This window comes from Mastigoproctus giganteus, chromosome 13 (genome assembly GCF_048544385.1).
Source record: "Mastigoproctus giganteus isolate SK-2022 chromosome 13, ASM4854438v1, whole genome shotgun sequence".
NCBI classification, from domain to species: domain Eukaryota; kingdom Metazoa; phylum Arthropoda; class Arachnida; order Uropygi; family Thelyphonidae; genus Mastigoproctus; species Mastigoproctus giganteus.
In genome coordinates, this window is record NC_143587.1 from 145,836,529 (window position 1) to 145,860,213 (window position 23,685).

The window sequence follows — 23,685 nt, forward strand, 5'->3', positions numbered from 1 at the left end:
TCGATCTGTACTCTTCGACCTGATTTGTACTCTGGTCGTTGGTTGTTCTTAGCCCATCAACAAGAACGTCAAGGTTACACACTAACATTATGGATAACATTTCCTTGCCTAATGAGTTTCGGAGTTTAGGGTCTTTCTCGTTCCAATGCCACACGTACAGCAGACATTTTTAACGAATGGTCTGAAGACGACCTACCGAAAAGCCGTCTTGGCTGGCAAAGAATTCTCGAAGGAATCCTACTGAGCACCTTGGAACAGGTCGCACAACCATCGATATCTGACCAATGATGTCGGTTATCAAGAGCTTTGAAAAAGACAATGAAGGAAACATTCGCGAGACTTTTTCCGAAAGTTACAGCAACCTTTTGAAAAAAATTTGTTATTACCGAAAAAAAATATGGTTTTTATTTATCTTTTCTTGGGTATTCTCATTAACTTTTCGCGTAGCATTAGTTATTCTAAACATTTTCAAATAATTTTCTGTTACAAGAAAAGATTACTCTGATGAGACTGAAGTTCGCAAAATTACATAGTTCTGCTAAATAAACCTCCAATATCTTCTTACAGAAGCTTTTCCTTATTCGGTAACTACGGACAGTCAATAGACAGAAAATGAGAAACAGGCTTTGTCTTGCAGTGACAGCTCTTATTAAAATCAAGAGTGTACTCAAAAGAATGGCGTAAATGGAGGAGAAAGAAAATTCATATATTAATTAAAACAACCACAGCCTGCAATTCCGTGTTGATTTGTTGAATTTCAGCAGCACTTCAACACTCAAACACATATGGTTATCACAATAGGAAAATGCTGATTTATTAAGACATTACCTAAGTAGACGAGAGAGTGTTAGTAGAATAAGCAAACAGCTTAGGTTTCACACTCAGTATCACGTTCAAGGCTGGGCTATCTCCAGGTAGAGACAGAACTACACGCATTCCTTCTGAGAACATAAAAGTGTATGGTTACCTTAGCGCGTAGACCTGGACGTTTTGTACGGGTTTCATTTTATCTTGGCACGTGTCTTTGGGCTGATATAGTTGTCACATCCTCTTACTTACAGATGATTACCAATGGCGGTGATCCTGTCGAAAGATGCAATGCCAATTTGACCTAGTAAGATGTATTTCAAGTTGGTACACACACACGTTTCAAGTCGTAGGCCGCTCTTTCGTATGCACAGCCATGAAGAGACTTCCAACGTGAGCGAGCAAATTAATCGGTAATCAAGCTCTGTGTCAGCCATCACTTAGGAATACATCCGCCATATCTCAGTGTGACCCTATAACCTTGAGGTCGACTGCAAATTTACAACGCTGCACGTGCCCATTGTGCGGACGTCAATGTATCTATATAAGTATGCACTGAGAGAGAAGAGAATGTGCGCGTGCGTGTGTGAGAGCGAGGAGGAGGAGGAGATGGGGGATGCAGTTAATAAAACTTCGACACCAACCCACATCATATCATCCAACGGAATTTGACAAGCGTCACTAAGACGACTACCTCAGCAATCGCGTCAAGGTCCCGCTGCTTACGGTTGAGTAAATTACATGCTTATTCTAGGAACGCGAAGCATCTCCCTCCTCGACACGGATATTTGCGCTGATAAGGAAAGCAATCAAAGATAAAGTCAGGAGGGCAGAAGACACTTGGCCATGTATCATTCATGGCATTCTACCTGACAAGCAAATATTTCCTTGATTTGGGCACATACGGAAACTCAATGATACTGCATGAACCCACGTGTTTAATACACGGGTTCATAGAGTATTTGTGTTCGTCCTTTTAACTTTCGTTTGGCACATCCGCTGAAGTATTAAAACATGCCAGAGTAATGCCGAATATATGGGCCTTATTTTTAGATGTCAGTAAAATAAAAGAATCCCAATTACTTTTGAGTTGGTTATAAAAAAAGGCCGCCGTAGCAAACATGGGACTGCAGTAATACACGCGTTTAAGTTAACAGCTGCCTAGATCGTAAATGCAAATACTATGATGTTTTATATGTTGTAAACTCCTTTGACTCTACTATATGGCCATTCCGGCCACTGCGAATTTATACTGATATAACAATAAACACAGATCTTCATCAACGCTTCCACTGCCTGGTGTTGAATGTTATGATATTTTACCTTGAATATTTTACTTAAATCTGCCACCCCAAAAATAAATTGTCAGTTCAGATAATCTCTCAGCGGGTGTTTCAATTTCGCTACTTTCTCCCGGTGTGCGTATACGAAGTGGAAGCACCTATCAGAGGTCTTAACCTTGGTAATTTGCGCAACAGGGCTATTGCAGATGTTCAAACTCACTACCGGGTAATTAAGCCTAAAACTCAACACACCAGTTGTTATCCATCGAGTCATCGTTCAAAGTGTACAAGCTAAAACATAGTCATGCACATTCAACCAGCTGCTCGTTAACCTTTGCCAAAAATATCTAATCAAACAAAAACACGCGCTCACTTCATATTTATTAAATTAAATACTGAAGTAACTTATTAAATGATGCAATATTCTAACTGCATATGGTGAGACCAGATTATACACGTGCACATAATACTGAGGCAAAACTATTTCCGTATTTTCCCAAGTTTTCATCATGCACACACGCTTCCAGCATTGAGTATGCGTGCGATGGCAACCACCAGTAAAACCGCGGTTATTAAAAATTAACCACGACGCAGGCACGTGCCCACACCGGCTGACTCGGGCCTGTGCTAGCATTTCCACCCTATTATGGAGTAATCTCCTGAAATAACACCAGTCTTTTTCTTCTCTTTGCAGTGGCTTTGGTCAGGGTTAAACAAAAGGGTAAAGGAGACAGAACCACCACATCCTACCATATCCGGGTCAAGAAGGAGTTCAAGGTAAGTGGCGTCCTCTATCGGCCGTAACTTTTGCGAATAACAGAACGGTTTTGTGGCCAGTACTTTTAGCTGACCCCTTTGCCCATTCGGATGAGGAATGAAGAGGGATTAAGGCGCGGTACACGCGGTAATTCCTGCACGAAAACCATGCTTGTAGGGGTGGGAATGTGTGAAACTGGTCTCACAGCTGGTCGGACGTGAAAAGAATATCTAGTTCCGAAAAGGCCACTATACATTTATTTTATTTTTATATATTTTGGAAGGGTTGAAATGAATCTAAAATTAATTAAAATTATAAAATCGAATAATTAAATGCGTAATATGGCTGTCTGCTTTACAAAAACAAATTTAACATTTTAGCTAAGACGTATTTTCTTTTTCTTTTTGTCTTTTGCCGATCGAATAACCTCACTTAAATTACTATTGAGTTATGTACTTCTATAGTTAAAGACAAAGGAAATCAACGTATTTAATAAACAACATTATCAAGTTGAAAATTTCCTGGGGCGTCAATCTGTAAGGGGCGCCAAAAACAGAAGAAAATGAGGCTATTAACATATATGTACTGGTGCGAAAAATTAACGACCAGTCAGGTTTTCACCTGTAGCTTCTCATAGGAGTGGCCTGGATATGGGAAAAACATACTAAAGGAAGGAACCTCGTGAAGTACAGAAATGATGAAGGAAACAACACCGACACAACAACGGAAAGAAAACGGTACAGAGGGACTTTATTCAAAATTGGCTGCCATGATACAGATGCATCACTGCCAAAGATGGAACAAAGGGAAGAGGTGGTCCTCAGTAGGAGATATGGCCACCCCAAATGTCCATGCAGGCTTTGCACCGCCTGTCCATACTTATGACAGTGTTGTTGATAAGTTCTTGCGGTAACATCGTCCATTCCTCTATCAGCGCCATCTTCAGCTGGTGAACATTCTGGCGAGTCTGGACATGCTGTTAGGCGTCTCCCCAGAGCGTCCCATATGTGTTTGATGGGATTTAGATCGATGGAACCGGCAGGCCAATCCATACGAACAATGTCCTCACTTTCCAAAAGCATATCAGCAGCTGCAGTGCGATGGGGATGTGGCGTTATCATCAATAAACACGAACTCGGGGGCCAATGGCACCCCGGAACAGACGCACATGGGGAAGGATTACCTCAGTACAGTAGCGTGCACCGGTTACAGCACCGCCTTCCAGTATCTGGAGTTGTGTTCGTCCATCCAAGATAACGCCTCCCCAGACGAGAACACCTCGACCCCCATATCGATCCCTTTCAGTGATGTTTGCGAGGTGATACCGTGTGCCAACCTCTCGCCAGATTAGCTGACATCTAGAATCGCTGCTGAGACTGAATCTACTCTCATCAGTAAAGAGTACCTTAAGTAAAGATTGTGTTTGTAACCTTTAGAAATAGTGTTGGTCCTTAAGTTTTGCACACCAGTGTGCAAAACGTAAGGACGCGGAAATATCTCGGTCCAGCCCAGGCCTGATGACACATTTCATAATGGACTTTTTACCTGCTGCATTTTTATTTTTTTCTATTTATTTGTTTATTTTTTTATAAATTCAGATGTCTATGCTATAAACGTTGTTTTATTTGAAGCGTATGTAAGTTCAATTATATAAATATCTCGGGTCGAGCACGTATGTACTCTTGTACATGTGGTTCCTCGCACCTCAGTATGTAAATCTCTCATCCTCCTGGCACACTGCCATCCCGGGGTGACCCACAATTTCTTGTGGTTAATAAACGGATAATAATAATGGAGTCCAGAAACGTTAAACGTTGGATTGCGTGATAGTTTTAGCTTACTTCGGTAAACTTTAACTCTGTTCTCAATAACACGATTCACTTGGTTTAATTTGTGTTATCTGTACATCACATTAATTTTAATGGTGGTCGAGATAATGAATACTAAGGGAAAAGTTAGGGGCTGTTAATATCGGAATCAGAGTTGTCTAGTGACTGTCTGCTTAAGTATCCGTTCCCGCTAACTACTGTATGCAACTAGTTTAAGGTTCAAGTTTGTGGCTTCTTAACTAAACGATGGAGCAGACAGCGAAAGGTTGTTTACGTATTACATCACCAAACCAACACAAGTAACCGTAACAAAGTTCCTAGCGTTCGTAAATATTACGGTATTTTTATTTTTCGATAGTAGCTTTACTTCTGCATTCCTTTCCGATTAGGAACCATGTAGTAACATTTAAGACGTATAAATGCGTATAGTCCTAAGTAACTGAAATTGAAATGGTAGTGAAAATTAATATTTTTCTTCCCATCCTGAAGAAAACCTACTCATTATATATTTGTGTTCCAGATGAGTGAAAAAGCCCGGATGGCTCTTAGCCAAGGTCTGGTGTGGACCAGTTCTCAAAGCTCCACCTGCGGGGTGACCCTGAAAAATACCCGATATCTGATAGCAGGTAAGTGGCTTTTTTTTTCCTTCCTTCCCTTTGTCTCTTATTGTTACTCCGCCTCTTCTTTTGCTTTGAGCAAGTATACTTCCGGTTATAAGCATTTAGTATCATTTTACATCAAATGCTACTCCAAACTGTCACTTTTATGTTGCCATTCTCTAGCGCCGTTTTATACGGATTCAACTAGTTAAAATTACAATCACATCTAGAGCAAAACGATAAATCTTTAAATAAATTAACCGAGATAAAGGTTAATTGCAATCTTTTTTTAATCAAGTAATTTAAATTTTATTTAATACATTAATAAAATGCATCGATACATCTAAAATTCGGCCAAATATTAAATCGCAGTATGCGATTTAAAAACTAGAATGCGTTCACTCTTATTAAGATATCATCTTGCAGTAATACATCTTACATAATTTTATTTTCAATAACTCAAAATATTCACAGGTCATAGATAGTCCTGGTGGGCTAAACATACTGATTAATTAATAACTTACGCGACGTGTCGTGCAATGGATTAACATGTTGCCTATTTAACAATGAACTGACTGAATTGTACGTGTAACAATGAATTGGCAATACGTAACAATGAACCGGCAATGTATTACTATATGTTTGCGTATTTAACAATGAACTGACCGAGTTGCACGTGTAACAATGAATTGGCAATACGTAACAATGAATAAACAATGTTGCGTATTTAACAATGAACTGATATGTTACACGTATAACAATGAATTGGCAAACGTAACAATGAACCGGCGAGGTATTACAATACGTTGCGTATTTAACAATGAACTGACTACGTTGCACGTGTGTTATTTTGTGGTACTTATTCACAAAAAATTACCGACATTGTTAATGTTGCGCTGCTACACCAGTTTCCGTAAACAGTTACATAACAGTTTAAACTCTTCTGATGGCTGTATCTATGAACAAAAAATAAAATAAAATAATATTGACAATGATATTGCATGCAGTGGAGCTCGACAGTGCCTGTAGAGCAGGAAATGAACTGGTGTCATTTTGTGCCTGCAGTTCTTAAAACGAGAATAACAGAGATCTAGAATGCGTTTTGGCGTGTGTTTATTAATGGGCATTATTAATGTCGCTTTGCTAAAAGCGATACAACGTGGAGTGCCGTGAGTTCACTAACCATAATATAAGACCACACATTATCTCCTGCTCTAATGTATTATTTACGTTGTTATAACTCACCGAAAAATTAAAGCCAATCTGCGGCAGATTAGTAAATTAGAGGAAATGGATTAAGAACAGACATTGGCAGTTGGATGCACTGAGATAATTACGGGGCCTACAAAGGAAATGTCACTAAAGTACCAAGGTCAAATAATTGAAGTATGGACATCGACAGTGGCCTCTCTCCAGACCAATAAATAAAGACTTGAAAGGTCCGCAATTCTCTGAAGTTGCCATGCGTGCCTAATAATACAAAGAACTTTTAAATAAAGATTATTTTAGATCTAACTTGGGAAGTACTTAGAAGTTGTGGTACAGCGGTCACTTTCATAGCTTATCAGGGTAAAAAAAAAAAAAAAAAAAAAAGGTTTCCCTACCATCAAATTTATTTTGAACGAAATAACGCTGCACACCGCTGGAAAAAATTTCTTTTCCACATAATTGCCTATTTTATTCAAGCACTTACCATAGCGTATAATTAAAATTTTGTGTTCCACTGCGGTAGAAAGTTTTCTATCCCCGTTCTGCTTTCAATGCCTGTTGAACTACTTTCTCACTGGACTGAAACCATTGACTTCGGAGATACTTCTTTAGCCTACCGAACAGATGGAAGTCAGATTTTCACGGACCACAATTTTAGGGTTGGAATCGTTGGGTGTGCAAGGATGGACACTTCCTTCTTTGTGGGCAATATTTGTCCACCCGTTTTGAAAATCCGCACATTTGGACCCTCACCGCATTTTCTTCGTACACAGACACAAGTTCGTCATGAATTTTTGTCCTGATTGAGCCTTTGGTCAGGGCAAACGAATAACTGGGCGCATTCAAGGGTGTTTTCCTTCAGCGTAGTTGTCATTTTGAATGATTACTGCCCACGAGACAATAACTGAACGAAGGAGTCGCCATCTGTTGGATGGTCAGTAGTTAATGTTGTGTAAAAGCACAGACAAAGGGCTCTGTTTAACTTTGTGCTAACGCTTAAACTTTTTTTTATATACACCCAGCCACTATAAAGAAGCGAAAACTCAGACGTCGAACTGATTTCTTTGTGATAAAAAGTTGTTGGTCACGCTAAAGTTTATTGAAAGAAGTAATGCACACATGACAGTATACGTGTGCAATGTACTGTAGTTATTCTTAAGGGACCTTCGCTAGGTCAAGGCGATCCTCAACGGAAACAGGTCTGTTTCACGAGCGGCATCTTTCTCTTCTCATGAGCTGCATTTGCACGCTTTGCGAACGTCTAGAAATTGGATACGGTAACCACAGAAGCATTGTTTTACGGGTTCACATCCTCGTGTGTCGTGTACGCCCTGTGACTAACCGAATCAGAAATTCGGCGACTACCAACTAGTTACCAATGCAGTATCTCCTCCGTAATTGGAGAGTTTTCTTTTTGGTTTCCACTTCCAGACCTATGCCATTGCGGTTCCAGCTTTGTATATATATTCAGAAAGAGTTCACAATGTTGGCATATTTGAGCGAATGGATCAGATTTCAATGGATTTTTAAAAGTTTTTTTTTTTTTTTTTTTTTTTGGAGTTGCATAAGCTGAAAATAACCACACCAGAATGTAGGCAAACGACAAGAAATCTCCCGATATTTACAGTCAGCGAAATTTTGATGATGGAATCGCAGTTTATAACGTTGGTAGATAAAGTCGCATATGTGGCAACCACAAGATATGAAAGCTTATTCGGAAATACAAAAGAGCTCAGCTTATTCAGCTAAGAACTGTATTCAAGTTACAATCTCCTTCAAGTTAGCCTCGCACTCAGAATTAGGTCCTGCTCTCACTTGAAGACTATAAATCAGCTTACGGCCCTTCAAACATGACTATAAATTGAGGGGGGGGGGACAGTATATGGTTAACTACAGAGGCATGAAGAACCGTTGTAGTCAATCTCATAGTACTCGTTACAGGATGTAGGGATTTAGAGCGCATAATTACTTCCCGCACCCTCTCGATTACGACGCATGACCTTCTTTTCTCGCCGACCTTCGTCGCCTCGTTATTAAATCCTGCATTGCAAGAGTAACTCCTGATAGTCATCAGGTCCCCCATTTCCAATGAACATCACCGAGATAAGCAATCTTAATTAGTTATGAAATTCACTTCAGAAAATCAGGTGCAGATTTACAGCGTAAAGGGGGTAAAGATCTTCAGTACGTGTAAATATCATGGCCATACTGTGGGCGTTGTGGAGATTCGAATCATTTTCTACGAAGAGGGGAGCGGTTCACACCTTTCCAAATGGTATAATGAGAGTACCACGCCGTGGCAACTACAAGTTATGTCGTATATTTTAATTATACTCTTTAGGCGGATAACATATTTAGGATAGAAAGGTTCCAGGATAGGAAGATTATCTTACTGGACCGTGATTTCGATTAAAAAGTAAACAAACAAGCAAGAATTTTCAAACAAACCTAATGCATCAATTTTCCTCATCTTTCAACACCATGAATATTATAACCTATAAAACCTACCCACATCACCGGGATACCTCAGGAATTTGTACTATGAACTTGTGTTTGGATTGGACCTTAAACAAATTTATTCTAAACGGCAGTGCTTATAATTTCAACAGTGATCATGGTGCTTCAAGATGGCGGTCCGAAATAAAAATATCAAGGTGTTACTAACCACACCTCATATTTATTGTTAATTGGTTTGCTGTATAAATAAATACAAACGTTGTTGCTCATAATATATCATAAGTCCATTTTGTAAAAGTATACAAAAATGAATCGAAAAGGAAGGGGAGTAATTTTTAAGAAAATATTCTACAATTTTTAGACGTCTTTCATAACCAGCGGCCAAGACAACTTAAAGTGATATTCAAAGGAATGTATAAAATCTGTGGGGTACAATTTTTACAGAGTAGGCTAATAATAAAGCCGAAGTCTTTAAAAATAAAAGTTTAAAATGGCAAATTGCAAGTCCCGTGTATTTATGAAGTTCATTTACGAATAGGGAAAGCCTTCTGAGCTTTTTGTTTGAGGGAAAGAAAACCTATCTTCCATTATGTCTTGTAGTCTGAATAATACGGTATATTATTTGTCTGACAGTACTATTCGAACTAACCAGCTTCTACTTATTATCTATTTACTATACATCTCCACAGTTTTTTCTATGGAAAGATGAATGGCCGCAGAAGGGGGATACGAAACAGTAAAATTCAAGTTCATTGGCAAATTTCCATTGCATGAGAATGAACTGCTGAAAAAGCATTGGATCCTTTACACGGGAATTTCTTCGTTTATGATGTAAAGCTAAGTATCTTTATCTCAGATTGAAACAAGAAATAAGGATGCGCTATATCTTGAGAATTAGCAATAAACAATTACTTTTAACTAAGATTGATTAAAGCTCCTCGCAGTATTTTAAAATACCGTGTATGCTACTTTAATACTCTGATCACTGAAGAATTACCTATCTAAACAGTCGATAATTATCCATCTCGGTACCACTAATGGTGTTCATTAGACATACCTGAAGGCATCCGCACCTTCTCGTTGGCCTTCATGATTAACCATTACTTTCTCTTATCAAAGATAGCTCACTGCCTCTCCAATAGCTACGGGCAGCGATTTATCTGCCATCAACCCGTCTTTAAGTTAAACTCTGCTCGAGGAAGAAGGGGAAAGAATGCCCGATAGCCTTTATTGCTCGGCACTACGAAAGTGTAGTTACTTTTTAACCTACACAGGTTCCTTGATCAGTTTTATAGGTTTATAAAAAGGGGCACGAGCTACTGGACCGTGTTGCGAGCCAGAGATTACAAAAGACATCTTATTAAGGAAAGTGCGCTGTTGTGGGTTGGCTAAGTATCACAAAAGAAACCAAAACTACAAAAAAAAAAAAAAAAAATGGAAACAGTAAAATTCAATTGAAATTTCTAAGACTAAGATATTTCGAAGTACTGAAATTATTTTAATTTTACGTATATAGAAATACTTCGAAAGTCCAGTCATTTGAATTAAAATAACAATAGATAGGGACATTCCAATGCATCATAGAGATCATAAATTTTAATAACAACATTTATTATCTGGAAGGAAAATATGAATAAATCGTTGCAAGAAAACCCGTCTGGCTTGAAGGAAAAAAATATGAGTAAATACAGGAACGAAAGATATAAGTCAAAATACAATTTTATAAAAGCCGAAAATCTTTTATTCGTTGTTTACTGTTTGGTACAATGTATAATATTGTGCGGACTGAAAAACCTGAAATAATCCACGGGTGAACCCTACTTTCTCCGCTTTATATCGTCCAATGGTGGATGCTTAGAAGGAGATATGAATAACGTTCACAGGTTCGTGTATTTGGGACAGGGATACCCTTTCTGAAATTTCGCCTGGGGCAAACATACCTAAGTAATCACCTGAACAGTACCAGTTCCTTTACGAAAAATTTCTTAACTTTTGGTTCATACTCTGTAAGATGACTAGAATAGTTTATAAATTCATTTTAAGTGTTTTTTTGCACTTAAAATATGAACCAGAAGAACAGATAACAGTGGGCTGTGTATCTTTTATCAGAGTATGGACTTTATGTCACAAAGTAGGTGTCCGCATACGTTACTCCAGATTGGTGGCACCAAAACTTTTATCCGCGAAACCCCCTGGGGCCCGCGTAAAGTTCACCATTCACACTTATTTTAAGAGGTCAGTTGAGACTTTTTCTTCAGCAGTATTTCTGAAATAGTCTGGTTATTGTTGTTATTTGGGTTTTAGGAGCATTAGCAACTAAGGCCATATTGCTCCGGGGATATGCGGTGGTCATTCCCTGACCTTTCCGCATCCTCCGTATTTGGTAGTCACGGGCTCGAACCCCGGTCTAATCAAGAAGCCTGTGCTATGCACTGCTGCTCCTGCCCACAGAGGTGCCCGAAATAGTCTGGAAGTCAGACAGACGATTTTTAATTTAATTTTTCTAATCTGAATACTTTTAAGTATGGAAGGGCTGATTTTAAAGATGGTTTTGAAATATTTCTGTTAATCGATCTCTGTTTTATTACTAAGAACAATAAAACAAAATAACTTAATTTGGGATTCCGCTGGTAAAACTAGGAATCAAAAGAGTTACGTGAAGGGGAAAAAAAAAAAAACACGCCTTTCTTTACAGTTAAGAAATGTCCAGGAGACAAAGAATGCAGTTCAAGACACGCAAATGTAAACTGTTTTCTCGTACTATTAAGAAAAAGGCCAAGTTTAAAATGAATAAGAATTTTCGGATTAACTGCTGCAGTAACATAGCATAGGGATGACTGAACAGTCATGTTTAACTTTCCTCGTGTTAATATTATACATTAATCATAAAAATATATACGAAACAGTAAAACTCAAGTTGATTAGCAAATTTCCATTGCATGAGAATGAACTGATGAAAAAGCATTGGATCCTTTACACGGGAATTTCTTCGTTTATGATGTAAAGCTAAGTATCTTTAGCTCAGTTTGAAACAAGAAATAAATTCATTAACTAAGTACCATTATCCAAAATGCCTTCAAAGCCAGAATCCTTGCCGTATTTTCCCATAGATCTAAGAGTGGCGATTGCAGAAATTGCAAGTACTGTATAACTGTTGAGAGTGAAAACCCGCTATATATTATGTGGAATTCGTTATTTATATACACCATTTCTAGCCCTGGTGTTATGTCTATCTATATTTACTGCTAAAATGCCATAATAATAATAACGCCAATGGGATAACTGGCCGAGCCCGACCAGTATTCTGTCCTTTAATAAAGGGCTCTGAAAACGCAGGTGCAGGTATGAATTTTTATGTGTGTGTGTAAGTGTGTTCAAGGACCGATCTACATGTTGCACGGGATGAAAAATCCTGAATAACTCATGGGGAAACCCTACTCCCTCCACGGAGACCAGCTAACAAAGGCCTATATTGAAGATGTCTTTGGAGGACCAGCAATGAGAAGTGTTCTAAAGAAATGTCACTAACTTACCACGTTACATAAATTAAATTAACCGTTTTCGTCAAGAGTTTATTCTTCATGAGGGTATGCGTGTCGTGAGCTAGAGTAGTCTTCTAAAAGCCAGCGATAAAGGAGGTATTGTGAATGATGCTCTCAAATACCACGTGATGCTCTTTAGAGGAACTGAACTCTGCTTCTAAGAACAAAATGAAATAAGTACGATTCTAGAAGACTATTATAATACCTGAGGTTTTAAGAACAAACTAAATTATAGTTTTAAAAATATTTATATACATCTCACGTGCACTGCTGTAGGCCACGCAGCATTTTCAATTGACTTTTTCTTTTTATTTTTCATACGTCTCTGGACTGCGAAAGATTTCAGTTCAATTTGACCAACACTTAGAAGCTTCTTGATTAATGAATGTTTGAAAACCCAAGTGTGTAATTAATGGGATTTTAGCCTTAAGAAAAGAGGAAAAAAAAACTCGCCGATGCCAAAATCTGGAGCCTCAGAATAAAATTAAGATTCTTGAAGGAAAAAAAGCAAACTGTTTGAAATGCGGATGCGACTTAAAAAAAATAATAAGTGGTATTTATTGCTGATTTATTTCATTTTAATGTCTGCAAATGACTCGGGTTACAACATAATTTCTTCTTCCCTAAACAATATCAAGCAGCAAGCAAAAAATTGGAGATATGCCAGAAATGGGGAGGGGAGGAGAGGAATCTGTGATTAAGTTTTCACTAAAACGCCAATCGTGTATTGTAAGGAAATGGATAGCCAAACAGGTGATGAGGAAGTGGATGACTGTACCATGGATGAGGTGGTCGTAAACTATAGAACGCGGAAGTGCTTGTATTCGATATGCTTAACAACGTCTTAAGACGGATATTAAATAATGCTGTTGAGGGAAAGAGATAGATGACAAACCAAAACCAACAAAAGAAACGTGTTGCTAACTGCGCTGCAAGAATAGAAGCCTACACAAAATGCGCAGCTGAATCTAGTGCCATTGTTTTTAGCTATGTTGGAGAGAAACAAAAACACAATGGAGTATTTTGTTCGCCATTTACTACATATAAAATCTGCAAGTTATGGCTTCTGTCGTGAAATGTTCCCTTTCACTAAAACCTCGGTGGAAATGCATGCGTGCCGACTAATAATAAAAGAGATTCTTTCGTCTCGTGATTAACAGGCACGCGTGGTCCTTCGTCGGATGTCAGCGGACACGTAGGCAAATGTACTGGTTCGGGTCTGTTACGAGAAAGAAGTCCGAAGTGGGAGAAAAATGCACATACATTAGACTTAAATTCTGACAAGCTAAAAGGTTTACGAGCATCCGTGGACACCAAGGAAATCTTCGCGCGGCTATTTTCGTTTAAGAATGTCCCACGAAAGTGCCTGCTGGAAAGGATACTTCCTGTCTTTAGTTGATTCTTTAAAAACTCTACTTAAGATCTCTCTCTCTCTCTCTCTCTCTCTCTCTCTCTGTAAGTAGAAATGCTTTCGCCAATCATTCTCCAATTTACTGAGACATATGGTTAGAAGCTAATCACGTGTAATAGAATATCCCAATACTTTAAGCTGTTCTTGTGTAATGTTGCAAACAACGCAAAATTTTTATTAGGAATTATGGAAATTGTTATGCATAAAAAAGTTCCGGTTAACTGATTAGAAATTAACCGGAACTTAACTATTTATGTCTCTTAGTTTTAATCAATGGCATTTTCTCAAGACAACATTTTCTACTCTAGGTGGCGTAATCGGAGAAAAACCCTGGGTCCATCTCTGTAACTTTGTAGAGGAATGGGCAAAACTATCCAACAAACAGAGAAAGGGCTTCCGAAGGCTTTACCAACAGGGATGCCAGTGTAAGGTAAGGCTACATTCTTAATAGTATAGGATAAATTATCCTATTGAAGTAGGTTAAACCAAGCCATATTAAAAAATAAATAAAATAACCTGCGTTCAATAAGGCTGGAACTATTGAACTTTCACATATTTTAACTAAGTTAGCCGGTTTCGGAAAGTTTGCATTATTTTCTCCGGAAAAATTCGGTTTTTCATCCCTGAAAACATGCAGCATACGACTACAAAATAAGTGTGGTTCATAAACATTACATTAAATCTCAAGCTTTCTCTGCGCAAACAACCCAACCCTTCCATTTTATACATTGCAGATTGTATTTCATTGATCAATGTCTCTGAGATATCTTAATTCAATCTTAAGATATCTATTTAATAGTTTCCATTTTAAATCATTGTTTATAGAGGTTTTGGAACTTGTCTTCTGTGAATACAGTGATATCACTGAATGTTTGGCTCTTATTTATCAGCCTAAACGGTACCCTTTTCCCTCTAATAGCAAAATAGCCAAGTGGTTTTCACGATGGAATCAGTTATGCAGTCCATAACCACTCCAGAATAAACACAACCACTGGCCATCAAGTGAAAGGTTATTCTTTGTAGCCAGATTGGCATTTGTTTTTGTAATCTGACAGGAGTGCAGTAACTGTCCATCGATTCATACTCAGCCCACATGAATTCACTTAGTTATAATACTCAGGATTAGAAAATATTCTACGGTTGGTGTTTCTAGTTAAACACTTACAGTCTTTTGCCTATTACTTTCGTTTGCAACGCAAACTTTTGGAAGTAAATATCCTCAGCAACTGTATCCCAAAGAACTGTACGGAATTAAAATCATCGAGTTTCACACAGCCTTGTGCAAGCGCAATCTTACGTTCATTTGATCCAGATTAGCGCGGCAACTCACCGCAGGGGATATAGTTGCTAGATGGCGCGCACAAAAAAATGGGAACTGTGGTCAGTTATAAAAATTAAAGTTTAATGACACGTTCGTTCCTACAAGAAACACACCTCTATCATTAAGGTTACTTTAAAGTTGCGATTCTCTAATATAAAAAACTCGAAGTACATGTAATTTCTGCAATTATGACAATTATGAACAGACAGATCTCCAGTAGATAGACTGACTCAAGGATTATTACTATATAGCTCTTAACGATGGATTTCCGTGACTGACTTCTCTCTCCTCCTCTTTTACTATACACATTACCTTATTTCCTCGAGGAGATTGCAGTGCCAACCCTTTTGCCATTTAAATAAAAAATGGATCTGAGAGACATTTCAAAATTCAAATAAATTTTCCCTTCAAAAACAAAAAATAGCATACAAAAATTTGCATTATTTGTGTCTGTGAATATTTACTTCTGTTTTGAACAAATGCATCCTGTAAGAATATTTAGTCTGTTTTAAAGGGGAAGTATAATCAATCTCGTTTGATATTTTAAGCAATGTCTTAGCTAAAACTTGTTTTCGACATCGTCTAAGATTACGGGCTTGTGAATATTCCCACAAGCAAAGTTGGTTCAGCGATCTCAATCAACGGTAGGCAGAGTTGTGACAGAATCTGAAAACTAAACCCACAAAGCTGAGTTATAGAAATTACAACGTAAAAAATTAAACCTTTTTTAATAGAATATGGTAGACTTCATGAATTTTAAACTCCGATTTCGAGTGTGCAGACCTTTTTTTTTTTTTCAGGCACCCTCAATTCCATAAAATATTCCTATTTTAGTTTAATGTATTTAAATTTTAGTTGTTCGTTCATATTTAAATCTATCTAGGGCACAGAGGTATTGGGATGTATATTGAAGAAATAGAATTTACTATAAAAAGATCATCTCCATCTTTAATGACACAAAAAGCTTTCTTCATATTTTTTTCTAGAAGGTTTACTTTGCTAGTGTAATGATGTTGATGTATTGATTAATACCCTTTGAAGAGAACATAAACCAGAAGAATTGAGATTGGTTCAATGGAATTGATCACTCTTTACCCCCCTTTAAAATCTGAAAGTGATTATTTAGTTCCTTAACGTGGGCAGAGTTTCTCTACCCAGAAATTGCAAGTTAAACAGAGTAGTTCTGCATGTTCATCACGCAAAGAGCAAACCTTGGAATTCCCGCGACTAGAGGTAATCAAACATATCTGCTAGTATAGACAGTGAACTCTAAATCCCAATAATGAACGTAAAAGTTAAGATCAGCATGCAGAACATATCGGAAAGCCACTATATAGCTATGATTGGGAGAGTTCGCTAACGAGCGCTATCTTTTCGTACTACTTAAAGGCTACTCACGGTTCCTGGGAAGCAATAAGTTTTGGTGTTAGCGAAACATTCCATCCTAATCTGTCCTGCTTTTCTACACACTCTGCAATTAGTTCCATACAAAAGGAATGCGCGCCACTTATTCTGAAGGCAAAGCTAGGGAGGAAAAAGGAAGGGACACCAAATAGTTGAAAAGGCGAGATTCTTATACGTGCGTATCTCTTTCCCACCTGTCATATAACCAGTTATCACTCGGCCTTACCCTACCGCGAGAGAAAATATGCGGGGGGGGGGAATAGGGTTCGCTCTTCCTGAGGAAGCGGTAGCAACACTCTATCCGAGAATGAAGGTCGGGAAATGATAATGCCGCAGACTTTAATTATACGGATGCGACCATTCTAACCACATTCGTTCAATAAATTCTCTCCCGACAACCCCCTCGCCCTCTCCTCGTTGGTGGCACTCGGCGGAGTGTCACTCACGTGTCAGTTTCTTGCAGGCAGACGGATGTGCCTCCATAGAGCACCCCACGAGACAGGGCCGAAGTTAGTTCAGCAGCCATTAAGTTGGCTAGAACTCACTGATATCATAGCGGTAATTGCACGTTGCCGTATTGGTTCAAAGAAGTCACACACGGTTGGTTACATTTGCAATCAACTGTTTGGCACACAGCGCTACGATTATCCAATGAATTACGGCAGCTCATTGTTCGAATTTGATTTTATTTGAAGAGCTGTGCTCTTGTCAACTGCCGTAACATTTATGACTGCACATTTCGTTATTCTCCCCACCTAAAATAAAAATAAATAATTCAAGTTAAGTCTGTTTCGAGGAACGATTACTATTTAAGTGAACGTAGAATTGTTTGCTTGAAGTCCTTACTACTGAGTCGAACTAAATTCTTGTTTTAAGATACACTTTATTCCAATTACAAGTAATACTACATAAAGTGTTATAGTCATGTATTCATCTTTTAAAAGATTAAATGCAGTCAGAGAAAATCTTCATATGGATTTTCGGATCAAACTAACAAAAAGCGAACTCGCACTCTTGAATATTTGTATTATCAATTTTTTTTTGTTATACATTTTAAAAACAAACAATGAAAAACAAATACATTTCAATTCATATACTGATATAATTTCTACAAATATATTTCTCCAAAAAAGTATCTGGACACTCCTGTTTTTCTAGTTCGTTAGACCTTCCCAGAAAAACCAGTGACAGACTGGCATATAATGAAGGCATGTTCGCTCTACAAGTTAGTTGTAATCATACACTTAGAGCTTAAATGACTGATTTCAAGAGGAATACAGTATTATTGTTGCTGACTAGTTGATTCTTGCAATTGTGAGAGCTGACAGTCCCAAGTCGACCATTGGTGATGTTATCATGAAATAGAAGTGTGGTGGTACCACTACCAATCCAGAAGCACACGGAGATCACGGAATCTCACTCCTCGTGACATTGAGGGTATTCGGAAGTGTAGTACGGCAGTCCCATCAAACATTCCTATGAAACGTCAACCAAGAGTTTAAACCGCCAACAACGTTTGAAGTATATACGAACCACTAAGTACAGAGCTGACCACTAAGTACAGAGTGAGAGTCTGTACCACTAAGTACAGACCACTAAGTACAGAGTGAGAGTCTGTACCACTAAGTACAGACCACTAAGTACAGAGTGAGCTGCTGCAGCAGCCCCAAGGCCCATTTCTCTTGTATCCATACTGGTATGTCCATCTTGTATCCATTTTATTCAAAACACGGGGCTTGAAACTTTTGTATCTTTCGTCTTTTATAGCTCTGGTAATCGATCTCGCTATATTGAGTTCTGTCCGTTTTCTTGTTGATATTGAAAGAAATCAGTATCAGTCGGTTTAAGAAATAACCAATGTGCGGTTTGCAGTGCAAAGTTTGTTTATAGTCAACAAGTCAAGTTGAAAAATCTTTTGTGAATTTGTAGAATGCATCCCAACCCGTCCAACACAATGCCACCCAGACGTTCCTCGATTGAAAACGGACTTTTGTCGGCTCTTTTGGTAGAACTCAACCTCGAAGTTTTAACTTGATTAATTGCTAACGACATAACAACAGAGGCTTTGGCGGCAAAATGTCATTGCACCATCTTCAACTTAATATTAATTGGAAGAGAAGCTCTTATTTAAGTTTTGCCATTTTCCTTCTACTTTGCTGTTCCATGTTAGACAATAATTTTCTTTTATAAACATAGTGCATTTCAGTATAGTTATCAACTACTAATAATGGTTATATTCTTTCTTTTCAGGTTCGCAGGATGGATTCCGTTCGATGGTTTGGCAGCCGCCAGTCCAGAGGGCGCTACTGTCCTTGGGAAACTGTCTGGCAAGGGGACAAAGATTGCCAGTTGCTACATTCAGTCTGTGTACCTTCTCCAAGCCATCCGGACCAGTGTACGTGGGTCAGCAATGCCGCCTATCGGTATTGTATGAAAGCAAGGCAACAAGAAAGGCAACGTGAGCGCGAGATGGAACCGTAGAGTTGTTTCGGAAGCAAAAGAGAGGGTAGTTTACTTGAAGGTGTGGTGATTATATACTTACGTCTGTGGTTTCTAGACTACAAGTGATGTGCGGGGATCGTTCTCGCCTGCGGGTGACAAACCAGTGTTCTCTGGGACATGAAAAATGACGTCACGTTGCTAGACAACGCCATATAAGGATTCAAGTGTTCGAGATGGATAGTTCTTCCTTGAGAGACTCGTAGGTGTTGTGTTTGTATGACTTATTTATAAGGAATTCAGACGGAACTGAAGTTCCATCAAAACTGCTTGCAAACCGATGATTCTGTCTTGTGTATAGAAGCTTATAGATCTCTCGTTCATTCCTGCAGTACGCCTAAATTTGTGAAATAAGGTTCTCGATCCAAGCGATCTCCTTCCCACTTTTCTCAAGACTTTCTTAGTTGGTCCCGTTGATAGGTGGATGGAGAGAGAGAGAGGCCAATGCGTAGATGATTCTTCATTGTAAAACAGGTTTACAGTGAAAACTAATGATGCCGTAATCCATAATGCGAAAAATACTGTTTTCACAAGTATATGAATAAAAGTTGCAAGAAGAAACTTCGTTCAAGCCAATGGCTAGTGTGGATGCTCATGGACACGAGAGATAAATTATAAAATTATTCTTGTCTGGGTGGGGGATCTTGCGAATTATACGGAGAGAGAAATGTCGTAGGAAATTCATCTCTAAAGATCTAGGTATAGTGTCTATGGAGTCCCAGAGTATAAGATAACACACATTAATTATGTTATATACTCCATATATATACATACCAGTAGATTGCTTCTTATGCAGTGCAGTCATCGTAGGCCCAGTTTGTACTTCTAATTATATAGTCACCACTACAGAATGTATTCTTCATACAAAATGGGTGTATAAGCATAAAAACCCCACTGCTACGGTGTTTTAACTGAACTAATACCAGGATATTCAGCAATACATGTTGTTATTTCATGGTCAGGTTTTCTGATCGTAAGAACGTCGTAACTATTATAACTCAGACAAGTAATAAGATGGATTAACTATTTTTTCATGAGCAGCACGCATTCAGATCTACACATACAACAGTTTCAATATACTCTTGGGTGTTAGTGAAATCCAATTCTACCGAATTATTAAACATTCGCAGTGACATAATATCCAATAATGGACCCCCTATGATTCTTTTCTAATTCTTCACACGCTTTTTTCCTGAAAATATTTGAATATTCTATTAAACAGAGAAACAAATTAATCTTTATAAAAAATCTTACTGATAAGATTATTTTACTTGTTTTAGATTAAATAAATAAATTCAGATGCTTTGGAAGCAGATCTCACAGGGAAGTTGATATGCATATTTCAAATGTTTTCTCTTAGTTTAAGTACCCAATAATGCTACTTTGTTTTAGTCAGAGCACTGTGAAGTACGTTTTAGTACGAATTTTCGATATCTGTACGATACTTATTCGAAATAAAAACGAATACAGCGAGATCTTCACTAATAAGTCACTGGTCACATGCCCAGCTTTCGCCCCTGGTATTTCAATACTGTTTACTGTAACAATCCTCTATGGTGCCATACTTCGAGTATTCTTCATTTTATCTTGTGTAAATAAAGGATGCCAACGAAGAAAAAGGAAAATTATTCCTCATTTCGTCAATAATGTGTAGGACACCTTGGGTATTAATTTCAAATAACTGGGTGCTCCATATTCAATGCAGATTGTGTCACAAGCAAAACATATTAAAGAGTTTTAAATCAATGTAAAAGAACGGTGACATCAGATCGCCTTCGTATTCCCCTTTCTCGATCTACTCTGCACAATTTACTGCATCATTAAATAGCAAATTGTAACTCAGTGAAGGCAACTTATTTTATAAAGTCATCACGTACAAACAGAACATAAAAATGGTTGTCGCTAGCTTACTTTATGTCCATTTAGTGGATTAAAACAAGGACACACACACAGTAATAATACCAGACTCCAAATTTTTTCCCCGATCACACACTGTGAGCAGAATATGCCATCTTCGATTCTCCGAATGTCTCTATTTCAAAGAACTGTCACAGAGGATCAGAAATAAATTGCGAAATGAATGTGATGTATAAAGTCCTTAGTAATGAGATGTTTCATGTTTTAAACATTGTGATTTGTTTACAGAAATAAAACTTCTTAAAATAAAAATTGTGTCTGTCGTTTATCTCTGCTCAAAACAGGTATTATTCTATTTTCTTACGTACGTCAAGAACTTCTTACGTCAAGCGCAAGTGTGGCTGTTGTTCAAACAAAGATTGTTGAGATTTAATATGCCTATTTTGAAATTCTCCTAAAAATCAAGAGTTTGTAAACTAAGTGATAATAATACAAATAGTTAACTGGGTAAAAATAGTTAAGCATCCTGTTTAAATAATGATACGAGCAAAGAAACTTCAAGTTAAAAAAAAAAAGAAAAACATAGTTGTGTTTAATTCGACTTCAAAATATGAAGTACAGACAAATTCTGTTTGTGGGCAGGTATGTTTTGTTGTTCCACCGAACGGGGATGAGTCGCACGTGCCATTTCTAAATCTGGAGGAGGTGGGTGGTAGCTTGGTAAATTCCAGAGAAGCAAGGAAGTTAAATGTCTGTGTATACAAGTGCTGGCAGCAAGGCGGGTCTGACAGTCATAAAAAGGGCAAAGGACAAGCAATGTGAGCTAACCGATCCGATTTTGAACGCGGAATGATAGCTGTAGGAACCGGTAGCCTGATTCCAATATTACTGCAACAGTGGTCATATGGTGTGTTTACGAACGTGAATGACGTTTTGGTATGTTCATACCCGAGAAAACACGAAGCGTGTTTAATAATATGTCTTTAAAATGTATACATTAAATAAAAGCAATCATTAAGCTATTTAAATGAGCACAAAGTTATTGGTAAGATGGAGCTTGGCATCAAAAACGCTAATATCGCCCTGTTTGTTAAACTAATCACTGAAACAAGTGATTCTCGTATTATTAATCAGGTCATCCCCTTATCACCGAGATGCGCTGGAAGAAACTACTTTGAAAACTCGCCTCTCTAAACTGCAGAAAATGGATAGATTATTTCCCAATTCAGCATTACTTATAATTACTTCTAGTCAAAACTGACACTAACAATATATTATCAGTGGGCGTTACAGAAAAGAAATTACCGACAAGCTTCTAAATATTGAAGTCAATCACTGAAATGTAAGTGCTACCCAAATGTCAGCATTCAAAATCTGATGCCATGTGGATCAAACAGATGTTCTGAAATATTTAATAATGTTAAGACTAAAAAATGAAATAATTGTTTATTCTTGCTATAATGTATGTTACTTGACTATACATCCGTTTTATCTCTGAATTTTGAAATTTGATGCACTGAAAATTAATGGAAATAAATGGTTTATTTAACTCATAATCACAGTATCTAAGCGAAATTCAGTAAAGCTCTGTTATTGGGATTTCTCTATTAGCAACAATTTTCTTTGGGTTACAGCTTATAATCGCGGGATAAAATTTCGAATACTGGAAATGGTAGTGAAATTATGCAAGAAAGAAAGCTTATAACGACATCAGCCAAAAAAAAAAAAAAAACTTCCCACATCACCTTCAATAGTTTATCCAGTTCTTCCTTGAATTTATTCAACTATCCACTTCAACAACAACGGATGACAGTTTGTTCCAACAGTCAACAACCCGCTGGCTGAAGGCAAACTTCCGCATATCTATCCGGCAACCGTCCTTCCTCAATTTGAATTTAATGTTCCCTCACGTGTGTAATCTGCGCAACAGGAAGAATCCCATCAGCACTGAGCTTTCTTAATCCATTCACACCTACTCAATCAGATCACTTCGCAGGTGCCTAGTTCCGGACACTGCATTTTGCAGAACTGAATGCTTTTCCTCGTAAGACTACCGCTTTCTTCCCTTCAATCTCGTTTTCCCTCTCTATACTCGTTCCAGGAACTCTACATCCCTCCTAAAATGAAGATTCTAGACCTGTATGCAGTACTCAACATGTGGCCTGACCATTGGCCTTATACAATGGGGCAATTGCCTTCTTATCCCTGCTAGAAAAATTCCTGCATATCATTGACAAAATCCCATGAGCTTCCCTGGCAGACCGTCTGCACTAATCAGCGAACTTCATATCTGAATGTACAACTACTCCTAGATCTTTTTTTAATGGCATGTGATCACACGAACTTCATGTAATGACTGAGCGTTGCTTAAAGCGAATTCGATATACTGTACACTGAAAGGGACGGATTTATACAAACATCTTAAAAAGAATCGCCACTCTTCGGAACCAAACAGTTGATATCTTTTAATATCAATTGTTCTGATACATTTGTGTAGATATCGGTCGACAGATATTTTAATGTTAATATATATTTTCTTTCTCTCCCACTTCCAGATTGGGAAAGTTAAGACATTCACTTTAAATCTCTTCTAGAGAAAACTGGACAATATAAGAGACTTCAGCGCACGGTATTTCATAGTAAACATCGCAAGAATTGCAGTTTGGGTTGATGAACTTTGATGAGCTATAAGAGATGGATTTGACTGGTT

General features: G+C 37.9%; 2 protein-coding genes across 3 annotated transcripts in view; one reads left to right on the plus strand and one right to left on the minus strand.

Moving 5' to 3' along the window:
• Timp (Tissue inhibitor of metalloproteases) overlaps positions 1–21,221 on the plus strand; it is an 86,249-nt gene extending 65,028 nt beyond the window's left edge. For both annotated transcript variants that reach the window (XM_090387612.1, XM_090387611.1), the window contains exons 3-6: positions 2,785–2,867; positions 5,197–5,302; positions 14,203–14,324; positions 18,870–21,221. In XM_090387612.1, the coding sequence (XP_090243738.1) occupies positions 2,785–2,867; positions 5,197–5,302; positions 14,203–14,324; positions 18,870–19,100 (542 nt within the window). In that variant the 3' untranslated portion in view covers positions 19,101–21,221. The remainder of the gene's footprint in view (positions 1–2,784; positions 2,868–5,196; positions 5,303–14,202; positions 14,325–18,869) is intronic.
• The window catches only part of Syn (synapsin), a 282,097-nt gene that overhangs the window by 208,089 nt on the left and 50,323 nt on the right, over positions 1–23,685 (minus strand). The window lies entirely within an intron of this gene.